The sequence below is a fragment of the Caretta caretta genome, chromosome 8, assembly GCF_965140235.1.
Source record: "Caretta caretta isolate rCarCar2 chromosome 8, rCarCar1.hap1, whole genome shotgun sequence".
In the NCBI taxonomy this organism is placed as follows: Eukaryota; Metazoa; Chordata; order Testudines; family Cheloniidae; genus Caretta; species Caretta caretta.
The window spans coordinates 97,131,409-97,150,487 of NC_134213.1; the positions used below are offsets into that span (position 1 = coordinate 97,131,409).

The following is a 19,079-nucleotide window of genomic DNA, read 5'->3' on the forward strand; positions in this document are numbered from 1 at the left end:
GCCTTTAATGACGGGCCGGGCGGGCCCGCGCTAGACCTTGACGTCAGCGGCCTCCCCCTCCGAGGCAAGGGGGGCGGGCAGCACCGGCGGAGCAGGCGGCAGTGCCTCCCTCGGGGCAGGGAGCCCTCAGCCCGGCCCCTTGGCAGGCACCTGCAGCCCCCCCTCTGCTGCCTTAGCCGCGCCAGGTAGCTGGTCGCATGTATTGGACCAACTTCTGTGGGTGAGCAAGACCAGCTTTGCAGCTGCCCAGAGCTCTGCTTCAGGTCTGGGAAGCTACCTCAGAGGGTCATTGCGCAATACAAGATTTGAGCAAATTGTTTCGCAAAAGTAGGGCCCATTGGTTCTAGTCATAGGGGGGGGAGGAAGAGAGGGGAGGGGAAAAGGTAACTGGGGGTGGGGGTTGTTAGTGGGTTTATAGATCGTTGCAATAAGAGGTAAGTCCAGTGTTTCTATTCAGTCCATGGTTTGTAGTGTCTAGCACAGTTTCTTTAAACTCCCAGGCTCGTCTCTTGAAAGTGTTGTGCAGGTTGTCTTTGAAGGTGAGGACTGATTGGTCTGATACAGAGTGATGGCTGTGTGAAAAGTTTCAGAGTAACAGCCGTGTTAGTCTGTATTCGCAAAAAGAAAAGGAGGACTTGTGGCACCTTAGAGACTAACCAATTTATTTGAGCATAAGCTTTCGTGAGCTACAGCTCACTTCATCAGATGCATACCGTGGAAACTGCAGCAGACTTTATATATACACAGAGAATATGAAACAAGACCTCCTCCCACCCCACTGTCCTGCTGGTAATAGCTTATCTAAAGTGATCATCAGGTGGGCCATTTCCAGCACAAATCCAGGTTTTCTCACCCTCCACCCCCCCACACAAATTCACTCTCCTGCTGGTGCTAGCCCATCCAAAGTGACAACTCTTTACATAATCAAGTCGGGCTATTTCCTGCATAAATCCAGGTTTTCTCACATCCCCCCCACCCCCATACACACACAAACTCACTCTCCTCTGTGTATATATAAAGTCTGCTGCAGTTTCCACGGTATGCATCTGATGAAGTGAGCTGTAGCTCACGAAAGCTTATGCTCAAATAAATTGGTTAGTCTCTAAGGTGCCACAAGTACTCCTTTTCTTTGTGTGAAAAGTGTTCTCCCACAGGTGATGTGGTGTTTTTATCACATTTCCCTTCTTTGTCAACTCCCCAGAGTGCATTGACAGCTCCAAGATTCAGCTCTTTCCTGCTTGGAAAGAGGAAGGGCTCAGTTCATAACTGTCTTCCAAAACCTAGGAATCCCCTCCTGTTGGAACACAGGCTCCCTGCCCTCTGTAGGTGCCACAGCACACTTGATTTTTATTACCACCTGCCTGCTGTTACAGTATAAATCAGCAGTATTAGGATTGAGTAAAAAAGGCTGATTTGTTCCTTCTTTCCAAGAATATGAGCAACTATTTTTATAGTTTTTTAGAAAAAGGCATTGGAGTGTAATAGTAAACTCCCTGATGAGAACCTAGAAGTTCAGAACAGTTAGTTAAAATCCAAATAAAGTTAGAAACCTGGGCAAAGCAGGAGCATTCTAAGCAACTCCCCCCCCCCCCCCCCTTCTCCAACAAATGTCTCCTTCAGCTGGCCACCTAACAGAACAAATCTGTCTAGATGAAAGGCTGGCTTGTGGTCAGCCTAGCTGAGAGTCTGAAATGTAGTACATTCAGCGGTGTTTTGAGATTGATCAAGCTGTGCATCTATGTTTGCATTGTTGAAGAAGAGATCTGTGTAGATCCAAAGCTTGTCTCTTTCACCAACAGAAATTGGTTCTATAAAGGATATTGCCTCTCCCACCTTGTCATCTGAGACTTAGATCTTTTTAATTCCGCAGTCATCTTTCAGCTGGCCAGATCCAGCTGCACACACATCTTTACACGTTACATTTTGCTGGGTGTGAGAGAGGTGTGGTGTGAGCACAGAAGTGGGAGCCAGTTGTCCAGTTTTTAACTCCAGGCGTGACAGTGTCTCCATGTGTGATGTGCAAATCATTTAATCCCCATGCTTCCATTTTTCTATGGGCCAATGGAGATTATACATTTAACATGGGGGGCTGTGAGAATTAATAGCCCGTGTTTTAAAAAGTAACTAGTAATTTTCAGTGCCACAATTTTTTAGGTTTCAGAGTGGTAGCCGTGTTAGTCTGTATCAGCAAAAAGAACGAGGAGTACTTGTGGCACTTTAGAGACTAACAAATTTGTTTGAGCATATCTGTTAGTCTCTAAGGTGCCACAAGTACTCCCCGTTCTTTTTATAATTTTTTAGGTTTCCAATTTGAAACACCGTTTGAAGGGGGTCTGATTTTCAGAACGTGGATGCTTAGCAATTTCTGTTTATGGTACTACAATGTCACATACCCTGCACGAGAAAGATCTGCTAAAATTTCAAGATGGACTTTCAGGGCTGTCTAAATTACACTAGAGACTGCAGGCCAGCTCAGGATTGGAAATGCACAAAGCTGCTTTAAAGCTACCAGAGCCCCCCACCTCCACTCCCTGGGTTATGAGCTCTGAGGTGCCCCTCTTAAAGGATGGAGAGGAGTTATTTGATGTAATGCACTGGTGTAACTAGGAGCAGTGGGATAGAATTAAGAAAAGAAAAAAAAAAGAGCTTGACTATATCAGAAAAAGGCTCCTGACTATGAGTTTGTGATGGGGAATATCGTCTCCTGAGTTCCAACAGATATGCTGGAAGTCCCAACACATGGGATTTTTAAAACTATACTGAACAAAACACTGAACAATATACAGGAAACAAACCTGCATTGGTAAGCAGATGGATTGGATGACTAGTAGGGTAAATAGGTCTTTTCCATCTCTAACTTTTATGAAAGTATGCTGCACTATGACTTGTGACAGGTTTCAGAGTAACACCCGTGTTAGTCTGTATTCGCAAAAAGAAAAGGAGTACTTGTGGCACCTTAGAGACTAACCAATTTATTTGAGCATAAGCTTTCGTGAGCCACAGCTCACTTCACGATATTCCGATGAAGTGACCTGTGGCTCACGAAAGCTTATGCTCAAATAAATTGGTTAGTCTCTAAGGTGCCACAAGTACTCCTTTTCTTTTTATGACTTGTGACTTTCCCCAAAGTTAAACAAAATGTCCCTTGTTGCTCATTTTCTTACACAGTATGCTGTCATATACTAACATATCTGCTGTCAAGACCCATCTGTGCCATATTTTGCAATTTACTTTATGTACATATATGATTTTCCCCCTCCCACATCCCTACTTATAATATCCCTTTTGGACAGGCACAGTCATTTGTTTTCTTATAGCCCTTGGCACTAAGGCTGTGCTCGCCTGGAGAGAGCCAGACTGGAAGTTAAGACTAAGAACAGGAAGGATTTTTTACTCTGAAGGAGTAGTGTAGTAGGGTAATAATACTGTCATTAAATCAAAATGGCACCAGTGATAAAGAATCTAAGTCAGAAAGTTTAAGGAAGTTGAAATTATTCTCACTGGAAAACGACTCCAAGATGTCCTAAGAAGCAAATTCTGCTCTCAGTCTACCCAATTATAACCAGAATAACTCCAGAATTTGGAGACTATCCAAGCATATTTAGTTACACTGGGGTAACTAAGATAAGAAGGTGGCATGATTCCCCCATTTAAATTTTCAAAACAAGAACCTTTGTGCTTTCTGCCATGCTGCACTTTACACCCCATAAATATTTAAAACCCTGCTTCACTACTCTGGTACCCAAGCGAGCTAGATTAAAAATAGCTTGGGTATGTCTACTAAACTGCAGTCACACCCTGTGTTTGCAGTGTGTAGACATACCCATAGTCCCACTGAAACCAGTATAGTTGCTTGTGTGAGTCATGTGCTCAGCCAGGTGAGGGAGAGTTCCACCGTGTGGCCTTATGTGATGAAATCATTGCTCTAATGAAGGACTATGAGATGTTTAGTGATGCTCTGATTTTAAGAATAGATTCCACAAGACCTTCCCTTAAGTTTGGATCCCTCTCAAAACATTTTGGCAGACACAACACTGGCATAGCTCTGTGACTAATGCTAACATTGCAGTAGTTAAAATACTTTCTGAAAAATAGGAAAACCAGAGAGATTTGCCTATGAAGAATGATTTAATTAAAGTTTTCGGTGTTCCAAAGTAGGTATTTTTCAGTCATTATAAATGGTTCAGTCATTTAAATTATTTTTTTAAAGGGGAGGTAGAAATTTTTCCAGCAAACCGTTGACTTCATTGGTCGGCAATTAAATAGTTCTTCAGTTAGCTGGATTACTGTTCAAAATTAACTACTCATTAACGTGGAAAAAACAGGTATATTCTTCCTGGGCTTTCTATAGTCTGCATCTAATTCCAAGAAGAGGAAGAAACCTACATTCTGAGTCTATTTTTTCTTTAAATTGGAAAGAGTTAATGTTCCCCCATTCTAGGCACTGTCATATGAAAGCATGCCTTAGTCCAGAAGCAAAACTGACACTGCAGAATGTTAACATCTTGCAGTCTACTCTTAATACGTGGCACTTAAACAGTGATAAATGATTTTTACATATGTTTGCTGAATGCAAATACTATTCCCCTTTTTGGAAACCGTTAGGTTGTTTTTCTTACCCCAAAGCTCCTACAGAAAATGCAGAAGCAAATTTACGATATTCTGAGCTTTTGGACAATGTCACAGACACCTTTGTACAAAACTTGGAGCCCAGTCTTGCATAGCTTAAACTCATATCAATTGCCTTTATGCTCTTACAAGTTGTTCCAGAGAAAGCAATGGGACTACTTGTGTGAGTAAGGTTTGAAGCATCAAGGCTGTAATTTTAACTTATCTCCCACAGTATGTAAACAATCATTAGCATTTCATTCATTACAGAATGACAGTGGTTTGTAGCAGAGAATGAAACGTCAAATATTAAGAGCCACATCTTCAAAAGTGCAGGTACAGAAATGTACACACAATGGAAGATTTGATCCTAAAAATGCATAGAAACATAATGATCCTGAAAGTGTGTTTCGTGCCTGCAATTCCCACTGCGGTCCATGGTAGCTTTGCTTGCGGAAGGATTGCAGGTGCTGTGCCATAGATTAAAAAAATTTAAGTTCTGTTAACTTGACCAGCATTTGTGCAGTTTCAGCTCCAACATAAACCAATAAAAATCATAGAATTATTTGGATTGGAAGGGCCTTCTAGTGATTTGTCTTGTCCAAACCATTCCATCCTGCTGAAACTGGTTTCATTATTCCTAGCAGTGGATTAATTTAAAAAAAAAATCAGAAGAAAACTTGTTTATATTAAATTTGGAATTGCAGTGATTTGGCGAGGAACCTTTTAAACCTACTGTGTTAAAATACCAATTACAATGAGCTTTTCTTTCTTTGGTTAAAAGAGGGTCAGGTGAGGGTAAAATGGAAGGCAGAACCAATGCCATGACATCTCCAGATAATCCCCATTGTCAGCTGAAGAGTCATTCACTGTGGATCTCTTACCAATTTACCCTGATTTTTAGTATAATAGTGAGCACAAAGGAAATGCTGAATAAATTTCCTGAAAGTGTGGAAAAACTAAATGTGTTTTCTCAGATAACACAAAAGCAATTGGTGGGATTGTGTACAAATGTTTCCTAAATAAAATATGTATGTTAAGTAGTTCTCCTTTGGGATGAGACTAAGCATGAGAAATGTCAGCATCAGGAGGTAAGCTTTCCAAAAATTAAGTGGTTTAGAACGAAAGAGTCTTGTCAACAAATAACCTCACTGTGAATGAATGGAAGGGAATAAAAATAAAGGTAAATAGGAGCATAGTACCACTCGCACAGATACACCTGGGTAAACTCCCATGGACTCAATAGAAGCAGGTTCAAGCCCCATGTGGCAAGATTGCTAACATATCCAGAATGTGTATTGGGTCATATTTTATGTGCAGGTATATGGGTGCAATCTCCATTGATTTCAGTGGAAATAGCACCCTACTAAGTGCCAGGAGAATTTGGCCCATTTTATTTAAAAAAATTTTATTTACCATACACTTAACTGTCTCTCCAACTGAAGCTGTCTCTATTGACTTTCTTCTCCAGCCTCCTGTCTGGTGATGAGATCACTATGAGTCTGGTGGGAGCCATTCTGAGCAGTCCAACCTGCATGGCTGTGACCTGGAATGAGCTACAGCAGATACTGGGAAAAATTAATGGAAATTCTTCTCTCCTTGGACTACTTGGAGGAAGCTCTAATCAAAAGCTTCCCAAATCATGGTCAGCAGGACACTTGCTGTTGGTCTACAGAAAGCTGGCTGGTCACATAAATGGCTTAGTTCCTTTTTAGATTTTTTTCTAATGGAAATTTAGCTAAGGGCCTGATTCAAAGTCTACTGAAGTCAAATGAATGATTCAAGCTGACTTCATTGTGATTTAGATCAGGGCTAAGTGTTTTTTTTTCAGGCTTGGAGTTCAAAAGCCAGGATGGTGCTACATTTCTGAAAGACAAGAGTTTGCTCATATTAATGCCTCATTATACCTGTTCCATAGTACCACAGGGGGTGGGGGCGGGGAAATCATTCTGTGTGATTTCCCCCACCCAAATGAAGCAAAGAAGAGTAGGCAGCCATGACAAAAGTTTCTCCTTGACAAGCGTACCAGAGCGAGTGTTGTAAATCTCCAGTGACAGTGCTTTGCAGTCATTGAATGAAATGTGCTGCAGTCTACCTTGCTTCTGTGTTTTAAAGAGTGAAATACAACATGGAGGGTGGATTATGAAAAATATTTGTAACAATGCTTAAAACTGTATTCTGCACTGTTTGTATGTTGTCACTCCTTAATATAGCCTTTAATCTTAATGTAAAAACTATAGATGACCTTGTTTTATGGGTGTTATTGGCAATTCTAATCAGATGGCCTGATTTTCAAAAGAACTCAGCTCTCATGTAGATTCTTAAAAGAAATGTCCAGATTTTCAGAAGTCCTCAGCATGCAGCAGTTCCAGTTGTTGTGCTGGGTACTCAGATCTTTTGAAAATCTGGCCAATATTGTGCAGTACAGCAAGTTATTCACTATAGGAAAACAAGTTTTTACCTTTTCCTCTTGGCAATTCAAAATAATGCTGTCTCCATTTGTAGCTCCCCAAACACCTTCCACGAGTGCTATAAACCATTTGAACTGTTATTTTACTACATTTTTAAAAAGTAAAGTGATTTTGCAGTTGAATTTAGTTCCTTTAAAGCTCTCATTTAGCAAAAGATTGTTAGCACATATACCAAACAGAAGAAATGGAAGACTGTTTATCTTGCCTTCTTATTTTTCACTTCTATAATAGCATTCAAAGACTGCAGAAGCAACATTTCCAAGACTAAATAGCATTGTAGGCTGGTTTGTTATATAGAATTGTTCTTTGGAACGTTTAAAAGTTGCCTAGAGTAATTATTTATAAATGTACAAGGTTCAAAACTTAAGTACAGAACAAAACATTTTAATGTATCATGTTTAATTATGCAAAATCAATTCAAACACTAACAACTGATCTACTCACTACAAAACACATTTTCTTGAGAAAGTACAGAAAGAGGAATGCTCCATTCACTATTATTCAAACATTATTGTCCATCGATGATGATACGTTCTGGTTTAGCTGATTTATTATTGAAACTGGTGTTTTGCCCTAGTTACTTTATAACCAGTTGGCTAGCTGATCTCTCCACATTTGATGTAGTTCACCATGCAATTCCAATCCATTTATATTGGGCAACCCATACACCCCCTTAAATCAAATCTGGTGGCCAGCTTCCACTGTGTGGGCTCCCAGCATAGTGTGTTTCCCTGGAACTGATGTACAGGGTGTCTCGGGCACACAAAATCCTGGAGGTTGAGCGACCAGACTTTACTATGTGCCATCATGCTCACAATTTAAAGTGAATGTGCCCTGTAAAGGCAGCAGGGCCTCGAGTTCATCTGGAAGGTGATGAGGGGGCCCTGGATATCAGTATAGAAGATCAGACCCTCCCCAAAACTATTTCCACTGCCTCACTGACAAGTCCCCCTAACCTATTACGCTTCCAAAGCCCACCTGAACTCCAGTGTATCAAGCCCTGACTCTGCTACATGTATCACCTGCCAAAACCTTCCTCTCCCCATCACCCAATTTTCAGGCACTAAATCTCATCACTTAACTGTTCCACAATATTCAGAACCAGCTTTTCGTGGTAGCAAACAGACCTACAAACAATGCCCCTTTGAACAATGCCTTAAACATAAAAGGGCTAGATTGAGCCTTTATGCTCAGCCCCCAACCATGGGGTGTCACTAAGGGCTAGTCTCCTGCACTGCGTCTGGTGAAGGTGCTCTGTGCTGACGGGAGAGAGCTCTGCCATTAGCATAATAAAACCACCTCCGCGAGCAGCAGTAGTGATGTCGGCAGGAGAAGTTCTCCTGCGACACAGCCCTGTCTACGCTGGCACTTACATCGGTATAATGTACAGTTGCTCAGGGGAATGGCTTATTCACACCCCTGAGCAACATAAGTTTATACCAACATAACCTGTAGTGTAGACAAGCCCCAAGAGAAGCCTCAGGGAAGGAACTGTACCTTGAAGTCACAATTCCTCCCCTCATCTCCACTTGCTCCAGAAGGGAGTAATTCACTGTAACCCTGGGAAAGCTTTGCCAGTTGGTAAGGTAGGAGCCAGTGGAGCAATGGCAGCCCTGGGGCTGTACGCAGCAAGGGAGCCAGAACTGTGTTTATAGTAGCCCTAATGCAACTGTGAAGTGATGTAGGGGACTTCCCTCTTCTGCCCTGTGTGGTTGCATTAGGGCTAGTGTCAATCTAGCCCAAGATTAACTAATGATATTCTCTCTGAGAGAGAGTGCTGCATGCTCCGCAGCTGTTCCCTAGTACACGTACATACATTTAGTGTTTAGAATACGTGGCATGGTCTCCATTGGTTTCTTCCTGAGGAGATGGCTGGCTGCATTCACAGATCACCCCAGAATCCTGGCTATCAGTGGTGCCAGCTAAAACAAAAGCAGAATATAACACTGTAGTGCTTTTTAAAATTGCACTTAAATTGACATTACATCCAATAGAACTCAAAATTTTTAGCTGTGAATGCTCAATATAAAATAACTTTAGTTAATCCAAACCAGTTTTTCCCTCAACCAAGTCAAAGGCACTTGAGATCATGAGGACTATGACTGTCTAGGTCATGGTTCATATTTCAAACACCAGCTGATTTTGCTGCAGCCAGGTCTAAAGAAGTGCAGCGAGACTGTTTTAAAATGGCAAAGGGCATGAATTTCCCTCTTGGCAAGTATTTTAGGAATTTAAGCGCATATGAAAACAGGATTGTAATGCGAGCTGTTTTACAGCCTTGATGACAGTGAGCCTTATCGCATGCCTACTATATACACTTTTTCAATTCTGAAGGTGCAAAAGCCTTGACTGAATAAACAGAACATAAAACAGAAGGAAATAAGTAGGAGACCTCAGTCCTTAATTCATAATGTTGACTTGCTAGTTTGTATTTAAAGCTCTCTCCTTTTCCCACATAAGACAATTCTTTCTTCGGCTGTGGCTTCACTAGAGAGCTTATAGCAGCGCAGTTGTAAACTCTCTAGTATAGCTGCTCTAAGAAGAAGGGAGAGAGCACTTCCATCAACTTAATTAATCCATCCCCAATAAGTGGCTCTTCTGCCAACACAGCACTGTTCTTTAAAGAAAAAAAAACCTGTTAACGGCTTCTGCCCTCAGATACTACTCAGCACGAGCATTGGTGGGCAAATTGGGAAAGTTAGCAAGAGTTACAGCGTAGTATCTCTTATGTCAAAAGAATTACTGTGATATTAAATTTTATAATAACATAGTATATATTACAAGTCACCATTATAAAACCTGACTTAGGAATGAATACAGACTGTGGTCATTTAGCTGGAAGGCCTATGATTCAAGACTTTCCAGCAGCTGTTGTTAGCCGAGGAGAAGCCTTTTCTGCTATGATGTTTGTAGCTCCCTTTGTCTTGGAATTTCCATCAGGCCAGAGGCTCAGTGGCATATTTTTTTCCTGCCGTACTTTTCTGTATCAATTTTCTCCTAATTACTTTGCCAAAGACTACAGGAGGAGCCCCTGTCACCTTGATTGCCCCAGTTTGACCTGAGTCTAGCAGATCCCTTTGGACAAATGATCTAACAAAGTAAGTTTGAACTTGACAAGATCCCTATGGGTCTGTCTGCTCTGATTTTCAGAGGGTTTTGCACTTTGTTTCTTCACTATTTATTAGTCTTTCACCGGATTTGAAACCAGAACAAAATGCATCTTGAAAAATGGGATCAAACACTGTTTAGTTTCACTGTAGCCCCTTTTCACTGTAGCCTCTCTCATTCTGTATCTTCTGCTGAAATGCTATTTTGTAACCTACAGAAATAATCCCTCACTGATTCACCGTTGATAGTCCTACTCCCCCTGAAGCTGAAGTACAATATGGCTGAGTCAATTTTCCCTATATCCCTCACCCTGAAAGAAAAAGCCACAAAAAAGTGCTAAATGAGGACACTGGCCCTTTAAGATCAATACCAGGAAGTCCTGTACTTAGAATCAAATTCTACTGTCAGGTACATGTTGGGGTGTCCCACTGATTTCAATGTGAGCTCCAGGCAGGTACCTGAGTGCAGAATTTCTGACTATTCAGGCTGGCTTCTAACTGGAACTCTAGGAAAGTTTGATTCAAGAGCTGACCTTTATGGCTTAGGCTATCCCTGAAACTGGCCTGAGCCGGAATTTCTAATCCAACAAATACCCCCAAACCCAGGAAAAGTTTGAAACCAAACCTCGCTCTCTGGGTCCATCTCTGTCTCTAATGATTGATTCAAATGAAATAATGTTGACGATTACAGTAAAAATCCTCACAAACTCTCAACTGTCCCACCTGCTATGACTAGCCACAATCACTATTATTTGATGCAATGAAGATGATGTACTCTTCTGTTTACTCCTCACCTCTACTCAAGAGATACTGGACTTTTCCCAATAGGTGTAAGAAAGGGATATTATTTGTAAATCATCTGTCACAAGATCACGGCATTTAATCAGATTCTCATTTTTCTCTAATAAGCCAAGCATTGAAATATAGAAGTGCACATACAAATATTTTGAACTAGAGCTTGACATAACCCAAGTGCTTCATTCTATTGATACTGGTGATTTATTCTTTGAGCAGTTCTTCCCTCTTGTGGCCACAAATGGCTGTATTTGGATAGAAACCTTGTCCGAAATTTAAAAAAATCATTACAGACATACCTGCCATGCCCCAAATGTGGGACGCAACATGTGACAAAGACCCAAACTGAGGAATATAAAAAATTATTCAAGCAGAAAATGTAAATTGCTGTGGGATATAGCCCTTTGGTGTGCACAACTTTCTGTGATCTCAGTTTCTGAAGAAATTATTGTTACTGATGTACATCATTTTCAAGTACAACAGTGAGAGGCCACTGTATTTGTGTGGAATGTATGCCACTTTGGGATGAAAATTAGAGCCATTGGAGAGGTTTTATTACAGATAATAAAGGTCAAATTCTGCTGTCCTTCCAGGCACAAAATTCCTGTTGATTTTAGTGGGCCATGATATAGTCAGTAAGGGAGATACAAATGCACAGAATTTACCAACCAAAAATGAAAACAATATAGTTGAGAGCTTTTGTTGTATTTTACATACCAATGAGCAGGACACATCAGACATTTTACCATATAAAACAGCTCCCTGAGATCTGATATGCTTCATGCATAATATCGCTCACCTTGCACTTACTTACCAGATGGTTCCTTGGGTGTTTCAGCCAGAAGTGGAAGGGGTGGTGGAATGTAGTGAATCCCTGGCAGAAAGCCCGGAGGTATAAACTGAGGAAGGGTAGGGTAGTAACCTTGTTGGAAATCTCCACCTGTATCTTGCATCTGCACGAACACATAAAACAAAGCTCCTTCAGTCCAGATATTGCCTTAACCACCCTATCAAACCACCACCCTCACTTCCAGACCACATGCAGTGAAATCAGTGGCATTACATATGATATGTTAAAATGAAAGGCCATAATTTACTTCACTGGTCAGTATTTTTCTGTTTGTTTTTTCTATTGTTAAAACCCTGCTACAGGGGAAATCACAGAATTCTTATTCAGGCAAAACTTCATTGAAGGCAGCCTACCTGTCGAATATAAGTTTTACACCAGCAATGGAATATGAGTGTCTGAGTAAAGACTTAATGATTTGTCCCAAATACACCTGCAGCATAGAACACAACAAATGCAGGAAATGCTTGTTATTAATGAGACACTGAATTAAAATCCATATTTCCAGGTACTACCCTGGCTCCATAACTAAAAAACAGCAGCTGCTGGTGACTTATTTCCTGGTTTGTATTAGGGATCCTTAATGCCAAATGAGTCGTATGAAAATGTATGAAAAGTCAGTCATTACTGTGCACATGCAGGAGCCACTTTTAATCCGCAGTTCAGTTGTTTCCTGTTTTGTTTTTTGTTTTGATGTCCTCATAAAAGTGAGCATCTGTTAGCAATGGCTGGAGACTGGTACAGTAACACATGGAAGTAGGTACTTATATGCATGCATAATTGGATTCAAGAAAGACAAAGTGGGTCCAGTATCTTGTACTGGACCAACATCTGTTGATGGAAGAGACAGGCCTGCTCTACACTAGAAAAGTAGGTCAATTTCACTATGTCGGTCAGGGGATGTGAAAAATCCACACCCCTGAGCAGTGTCATTAAGCCAACCTACATCCATGGGTAGACAGCATAAGGTGAATGAAAAATTCTTCTCTCAACCTAGCTACCACCTGTCAGAGAGATGGATTACCTACACTGAAGGGAAAACCCCGCCCTTTGACATAGACACTGATTCTCAAGCAGCAGTTTTCAGGGGTGCAGCCAAGGACTGGGCTTCACCTGCCAGGGCTTGGACTTGGGGAGGGAGTGCCACCGCCACCCCTTGACTCATCTCAGAGAGCACCCAGCCTGTCTGGGTTGGGGGTGGGGCGCAAATCAAAAATTGCAGTGTCATGCTGAAGAGAGATCTCCCCCTGCCATCAGATGGGTCTGCCTAACAGCCAGTGACTCCATGAACAGGCAGCAGCTAGCCAAGGAGACATACCACTTCTCTGCTCTGTTACATCAGCACTTCAGGGAGCAGGGCCAAATGGAAGGCAGAAATTTGGGAGCACGCCTCTACACGTTCCCTCTGGTTGATGGTCCGCAGGTTTGTCTATAAAAGCTTAAAAGTTTCTGGGTAAAAAAAGGTTGTGAACCCCTGGCGTAGGCAGCGTCTACACTGAAGCGCTACAGCAGCACAGCTGTGCCATTGTAGCCTTTTAAGTGTAGATAAGCCCAGAGACAAGCCTTTGAGCTACAGCAGGCTCTTCAGGGCTGGGAAAGGTAATCAGAGCGTCAAAGCTAAATACAAGGCGGAGCAGATTGTTAAGCGAGGGGTTAACACATGTTGCAAGGGACCATTCAAAATGGAGTAGGCTATTAACACCTCTGCAGTAATATGACACAGATGGGTTAGTAGGTTACAGATGGTTATAATGAGACATAAAACCAGTATTTCTATGGAGTCCAAGATTCTTAGGCCTTGACTACAGTACCACTTATGTTGGCAAAATTTGTGTCGCTTGGGGATGTGACTGTTCCATCCCCCTGAGCGACATAATTATGCCAGCATATGTGGTAGTGTGCTTCACGCTGTGTCGGCGGGTGCTCTATTCCTACTCACATAGCTACCGTCGCTCATTGCGGGTGGTTTAATTATGCCGATGGGAGAGCTCTCTCCTGTCGGCATAGAGCGGCTACAAGAGATCTTACAGTGGCACAGCTGCATTGCTATGGTTGTGCTGCTGTAAGCTCTGTAGTGTAGACATAGCTTAAGGGTCTAGCAAAGTTCTGAATTTAAGCTCCCAGGCTCATCTTTTGAAGGTACTGTGCAGGTTTCCTTTGAGGACAAGGGCTGAAGGTATGTCTATGTTGCAATTAAACACTGGTGGCTGGCCCACGTCAGCTGACTCAGGTTCATGGGGTCGGGCTCAGGCTATGGGGCTGTTTAATTGCTGTGTAGACATTCAGGTTGCAGCCTGGGTTCTGGGCCTCCCGAGATTCCCTTCCCCGCTGACCCATTCCTCACCAGCTTCCCCCTCCAGCTGACCTCTGAGTAGGCTGTTCAAAAATGTTCTGTTGAAACTGTTTTTTGATGGAAAATTAATTTTCAGTAGAACACATTGTTTCAGGTAAAGTGTCTCCTTTCTGCAAAAAAATTCAATTTTTGTTGAGAAACCAATGCTCCAAACCAAATGCCCCAAACCAGAAATATTTTAATTACATATGCTGCTATAGCGCCTCATAAGCAAATGTACTGCAATTCCCATGTCCCCTTTCTCCTCTCAGGGCAGTGCTCCTTGGGACTACACCTCCCATGATGCACCAAGGTAGTGCATCCCCCTACAGGGGAGACCAGGGTCATTGTGAGAGATGTTGTTCAACCAGGGAGCCCAGCCTATAGATGAGAATGGGAATATGGAGCACCTGAAATACAAATCCCATGAGACACCACAACAGCATTTCTGAATCAAAATATTTCAGTTTTTATTGAAATTTGTTTTTGAATTTTTGCCAAAAAATCAAAGTTGTCTGTTATGAAATTAGACAAAAGCTAATTTCTTTCCATTTTTGTTGAAATTTTCTGCTGATTTTTTTTTTTAACCTGGCCTCTACTCCCACCTTCCAGAGCAGCAGAGGGAAGAGCAGAAGGCTCACTATTTAGCATCACATTTCCCTCTACTGTGCCATAACTGCTTGGCAAAGTTTTCACACATACTGTTGCTCTCAAAGCAACCCCTCAGTCTCACACAGAAGCAAGATTCATAGGCTCTGCTGGGAATCGAGTTAAACCCTCTTTGAAGGATTTGGTGGAGGAATAAAAGAAAAATGAAGGGGAACCAGAGAGATTTCCTCCCTTTGCAAAAGAAAGATACAAAAATTTAATACAGAAAAATACGAAAGTACAGGCTTTTTATCATATACTGGTATTTGTGAAAAGCTATTGATAATAATAGTGATCTCCTTTGTAAAGCACTTTGAGCTCTACTAATGAAAAGCACTATAGGTATAAATAGTTATTACTATTATTCTTACCTGTGTGATTAACAATACATAACTATTTTAGATTGGTGGGAAAATGCATATACTTTTCACCATTTATGTTGTTAATTTTTTAAAAAAAGAATTTAATTTTTTTTGCAATTCTCTCACTTGGGAGACCCTAAGTCGATTAGTCCATTTCACTTTTCATGTTTCTTGTCAGTGCCACTTTCTGATTCCCACGCAGTAGCACACTGCTGCACATTTGGCTTGCAAACATGCAGGGGGACGCAGTTTATTTAAATCCAAACAAAACACTGCTTTAACTGTTTTTTTTTTTTTTTTAAATTTGCTAATCCCATTTCTGTTAATTGTTAAAATATTTTTATTTTAAAAAAACAACAACCAAAAAGGCTGCTTGGCAGTGTCTCAGATGTCAGGTTTTTGCCACAGTGACCTAAGATACCATACATATGGCGATAGCAAGAAACATTTAAACACGGATCTACAATTTTAGGGTCAGATTCATCCCTGTCTCATGCAGTGGCAGAAGAGAAGTTATTCTTGCTGCTCCTATTTTGCTGTTGCTAGAGGCTAAGACATAGGCTAGGGCAGCTATAGAGATCCCCTAAATTGCTCCTGCCTGTCATAGCCCCAGGGGGTTGCAGCAGACGGGAATCACAGTCATAGGTGCTGACTCCATGGGTGCTCCCGGGGGTGGGATGGAGTGGGGGTGGGGCCTGGGGCGGAGCAGGGGTCGAGCACTCCCCCTCCCCCGGGGAACTGAGGAACTCGGTGCCTATGATCACAGTGGAGTAGTACTGCCTTCTCCCGTACCGGATCTGCCCTCTCCCAATTCTGGTCAGCTCCTGATCTGTCCCACTCTGGATCTTTCCTATGCCATAACTTCCACCAGGCAGCCAGTTGTCCTGGGGGGGCAGTCCCTGCTATATTAAGAGGATTTCACTGGGGAACCCAGGAGACGTTTTGTGATAGCTATGCTGACACAAACTGGTGACATTTTAGTGGTTCATTTTCCCTCCGAATCTTTATCCTTCAAGGCTTCTGCACACACAAATGCCACCGAAGTCGATAAGAACTGTGAGCACAGTGGGCTTGCAGAATCTGGCCCACAACTTTGAACCCATTTGATTTTTCTAGGTTCAGGTCAGACCTTTAACGTTATTATTTGTGCCTGTTTTGATCAGCTTATGTATCAAGATACCACTGAAGTAATTAGTGGCCAGGCTAACTTGTCATGGCTACTCTAATGGCAAGATAGCATCCTACAATACAAAGAGTAATGTGTTCAGCAGCAATTAAAAGAAACCACTACTTACTGACAGAGGAGCAGCACTCCCTGGTCCATGGTTGCTAGGGACATGTCTGAAACCTCTTTGAAGGGGGATCCCCGGAGACACTGGTGCTCCTCTGCAGCTGGGCTGATTGATGGCAAAACCCATGGGGAATGGGTGGTATGAGTACATACCAGAGTACCCAGGATACAGTTTTGGAGGTTCTCTCTCCAGGTATTCTGGGCTGACAACACATTCTTGAGGCAAAGCAGGATGGGCTATGAAACAAGCAGCGAGGAAAAATAAAAACAAGCAAAAATATCACTGCAAACAGTTTGAAGGTAAATAGAAATAGAGAGTCATGGTGCCAAAATCTGTCCTCAGCCAGTGCAACGGAAGGCAGAATCTGACCCTTTGGTTTTACATTCACTTCTTATTCAATTTCTTTTTTTTTAAATTAGAAAATTAGGATTGGGGAGGAAAGAAGGGAGCTCAACAGTGATGGAAGACAGGTTAATACAGCTTTGGGAGAGCAAAGTCTGCCTTCTGCATCCTGAACCAAGTTGTCAGCAAACTACTGATTGCAGAATCTCTAATACTTCTGCTGCCGTAACAGGTATGACAAACAGCTTGCTTTCTAGTTTCCTGTGGCAACAGTTAGAAAATAATCACCTTTTAGACTTGTAAATCAAGTATTAAAATTTAATACTGAAATCAATGAGAGGGAATAAAGAGCTCTGTACCCTGTGATAGCTGTCATTTCTACAGAGTTGTTTGCAGTTGGTCCCAGGATATGAGAAAGACAAGGTAGGTGAGGTAATATCTTTTATTGGACCAACTTCTGTAGGTGGAAGGGACAAGTTTTTGAGCTTCACAGAGCTCTTTCTTGACCTCGGGTCACCTGCAGAGCTGTGAGGCTTGAAGCTCCACCAACAGAAGTTGCTCCAATAAAAGATATTTACCTCACCCACCTGGTTTCATTTCTACAGAGTTAATTTTCAAAGAACCACTGTATTTTGCTATTAAAAAAAATCTTGTTCACAAAGTGATATTCCAAAGTAGTGGAATCCCCATCATCTATGACTAGACTATATCTGTGTCTCAAGGCCTCATCCATTCAAATCCCTCCTGAAAGCCCACTTCTCCTGTGAGGCCCATACACATAAAAAATAATCGTTGGTAGATGAGGCAGGGCTGGAACTATCTAAAGCGATTCCTTCCTCCCCATCTCCCAGAGCATCTGGTGTTTCTTGCCTTGTCTCCTAGACTGTTAGCTCTCCAGGGTCCCAGTCGAATGACTACTGTGGTCAGTGGGAGTCTTAATAAATAATAATAATGGATTAGACAAGGCACACACTACATACTCTACTGTGTATAGAACAATGTCAGAAGTGATGGACTAAATGATCATAGGAATTTTCCATCTCTACATTCTGTTTTCTGTTCTTAAATACAAAATAAACTTTTACATCAACTGATTCCAGCCAAATGTAGTCTGTGCTACATAAATCCAGCCCAGGAGCTTTCCTTATCTTTTTTTATGTTGCCACCATAAAATGCCTGCTCTAAACAACTCCAGCAGAAACTCCCCAATTTATCTGTACTTTCTGTTTTTCTGTGTTTTTTTTTCTTTTTCTTTTGCTGGAGGGAATGTTTGTAAATGTAAAAATAATAACAGCTCAGAAGAAAGTGCTCAGGGTGCTCTACTGAATAATCAGGATCTTGTCACAGACTCATTTCCCTCTTAAACAAGGACTAGTAGCACGAATCTATCTTTGCAACAAGGAAACAAGCTGAGGAGCTGCCTACAGTGGTTCCTACAGCTACAAAGTCCATGAGCACAGCTTGGAAACTTTGCAAAACCAACAATAAGTGCAGCACTGCATACAAAACACACTTGCCTGAAAACATGTCCCCGGAACGGGGAAATAGAGTGAGAGCAGCTTCAACAGCCCTGGGGAACAGGACACCTGGGACCTAAAGATTTCTGAGGCACTAGACAGGCATGGACGATGGATGGACAGACACTGACCCAACAGTACCCACTGATAGATGGACAGACACTGAATGATGGACACAGACAGACAGATGGACACAGAGATAGAAGTTAATCATCTTGAGTGGAGGCCTAAGGAACAGACACCCCAATGCTGAGCTGGTCCCTACCAAAGTCCCCGAAGAGTGGGGAGCTGGGGGCAGGTAGTGCCCTGCGGGTCCTGGTTCTGCTGCTTGCTGCTGGGGTGGTCTTGGCTCCTTCACACCCGGCCACGTGGCTGCTGTGTTCAGAGGTGCTGGGGCCAACCGCAGGAACCTTCCGACCTTTCCCATGAACCGGGGTGCAGGCCACAGGCGGAGACGTCTCTCTGGGTGGGGCATCTGGGTCCTGCCCCTGCATCGCCTTCTGAGCCGCCATGATCTTCTGGCGCTCTGTGATGAGCGCACACTTGTCGCAGGGGCAGAGCTTCCAGCGGCAGTGGCCCGTATGGCCCTTGACTGGCACCACAAAGCCATGGTTCCGGCAGCGGGAGCACTTGGGGGTGCGCAGAGCTGCCTTCTCTGCCATCGCTGCCGCCTCGGCCTCCATGGCACCCCCAGCCAGGCAGGCGCCTAAAGCTCCATGTGCAGCAGAACTTGAAGAAGCTCAGCACAGGGGCAGGGC

General features: G+C 42.6%; 1 protein-coding gene and 1 long non-coding RNA gene across 2 annotated transcripts; one reads left to right on the forward strand and one right to left on the reverse strand.

Moving 5' to 3' along the window:
* The first annotated feature begins 45 nt into the window (after positions 1-45).
* LOC125641718 (uncharacterized) lies at positions 46-7,201 on the forward strand. The gene is made up of 2 exons (XR_007358128.2): positions 46-263; positions 6,080-7,201. It is a non-coding gene; the product is annotated as an uncharacterized LOC125641718 (long non-coding RNA).
* A 1,313-nt stretch (positions 7,202-8,514) lies between these two features.
* Positions 8,515-19,004, reverse strand: DMRTB1 (DMRT like family B with proline rich C-terminal 1). Its single transcript, XM_048862046.2, has 4 exons — positions 18,587-19,004; positions 16,466-16,698; positions 11,796-11,934; positions 8,515-9,001 (listed from the first exon to the last, which is right to left on the reverse strand). Exons 1-4 carry the CDS (start codon positions 19,002-19,004, stop codon positions 8,898-8,900), a joined length of 894 nt encoding a protein of 297 aa, XP_048718003.1. The 3' UTR covers positions 8,515-8,897.
* Between the last annotated feature and the right edge of the window lie 75 nt (positions 19,005-19,079).

What these genes read in the sequence shown, in the direction of transcription:
- DMRTB1 (XM_048862046.2), bottom strand. Translation starts at nt 19,004, where the DNA reads ATGGAGGCCGAGGCGGCAGCGATGGCAGAGAAGGCAGCTCTGCGCACC. An exon ending in CCCACTCTTCGGGGACTTTG is followed by an intron (nt 16,699 to 18,586) that starts GTAGGGACCAGC and finishes CTTGTTTCATAG; the next exon opens with CCCATCCTGCTTTGCCTCAA. An exon ending in AACACCCAAGGAACCATCTG is followed by an intron (nt 9,002 to 11,795) that starts GTAAGTAAGTGC and finishes CTTTTGTTTTAG; the next exon opens with CTGGCACCACTGATAGCCAG.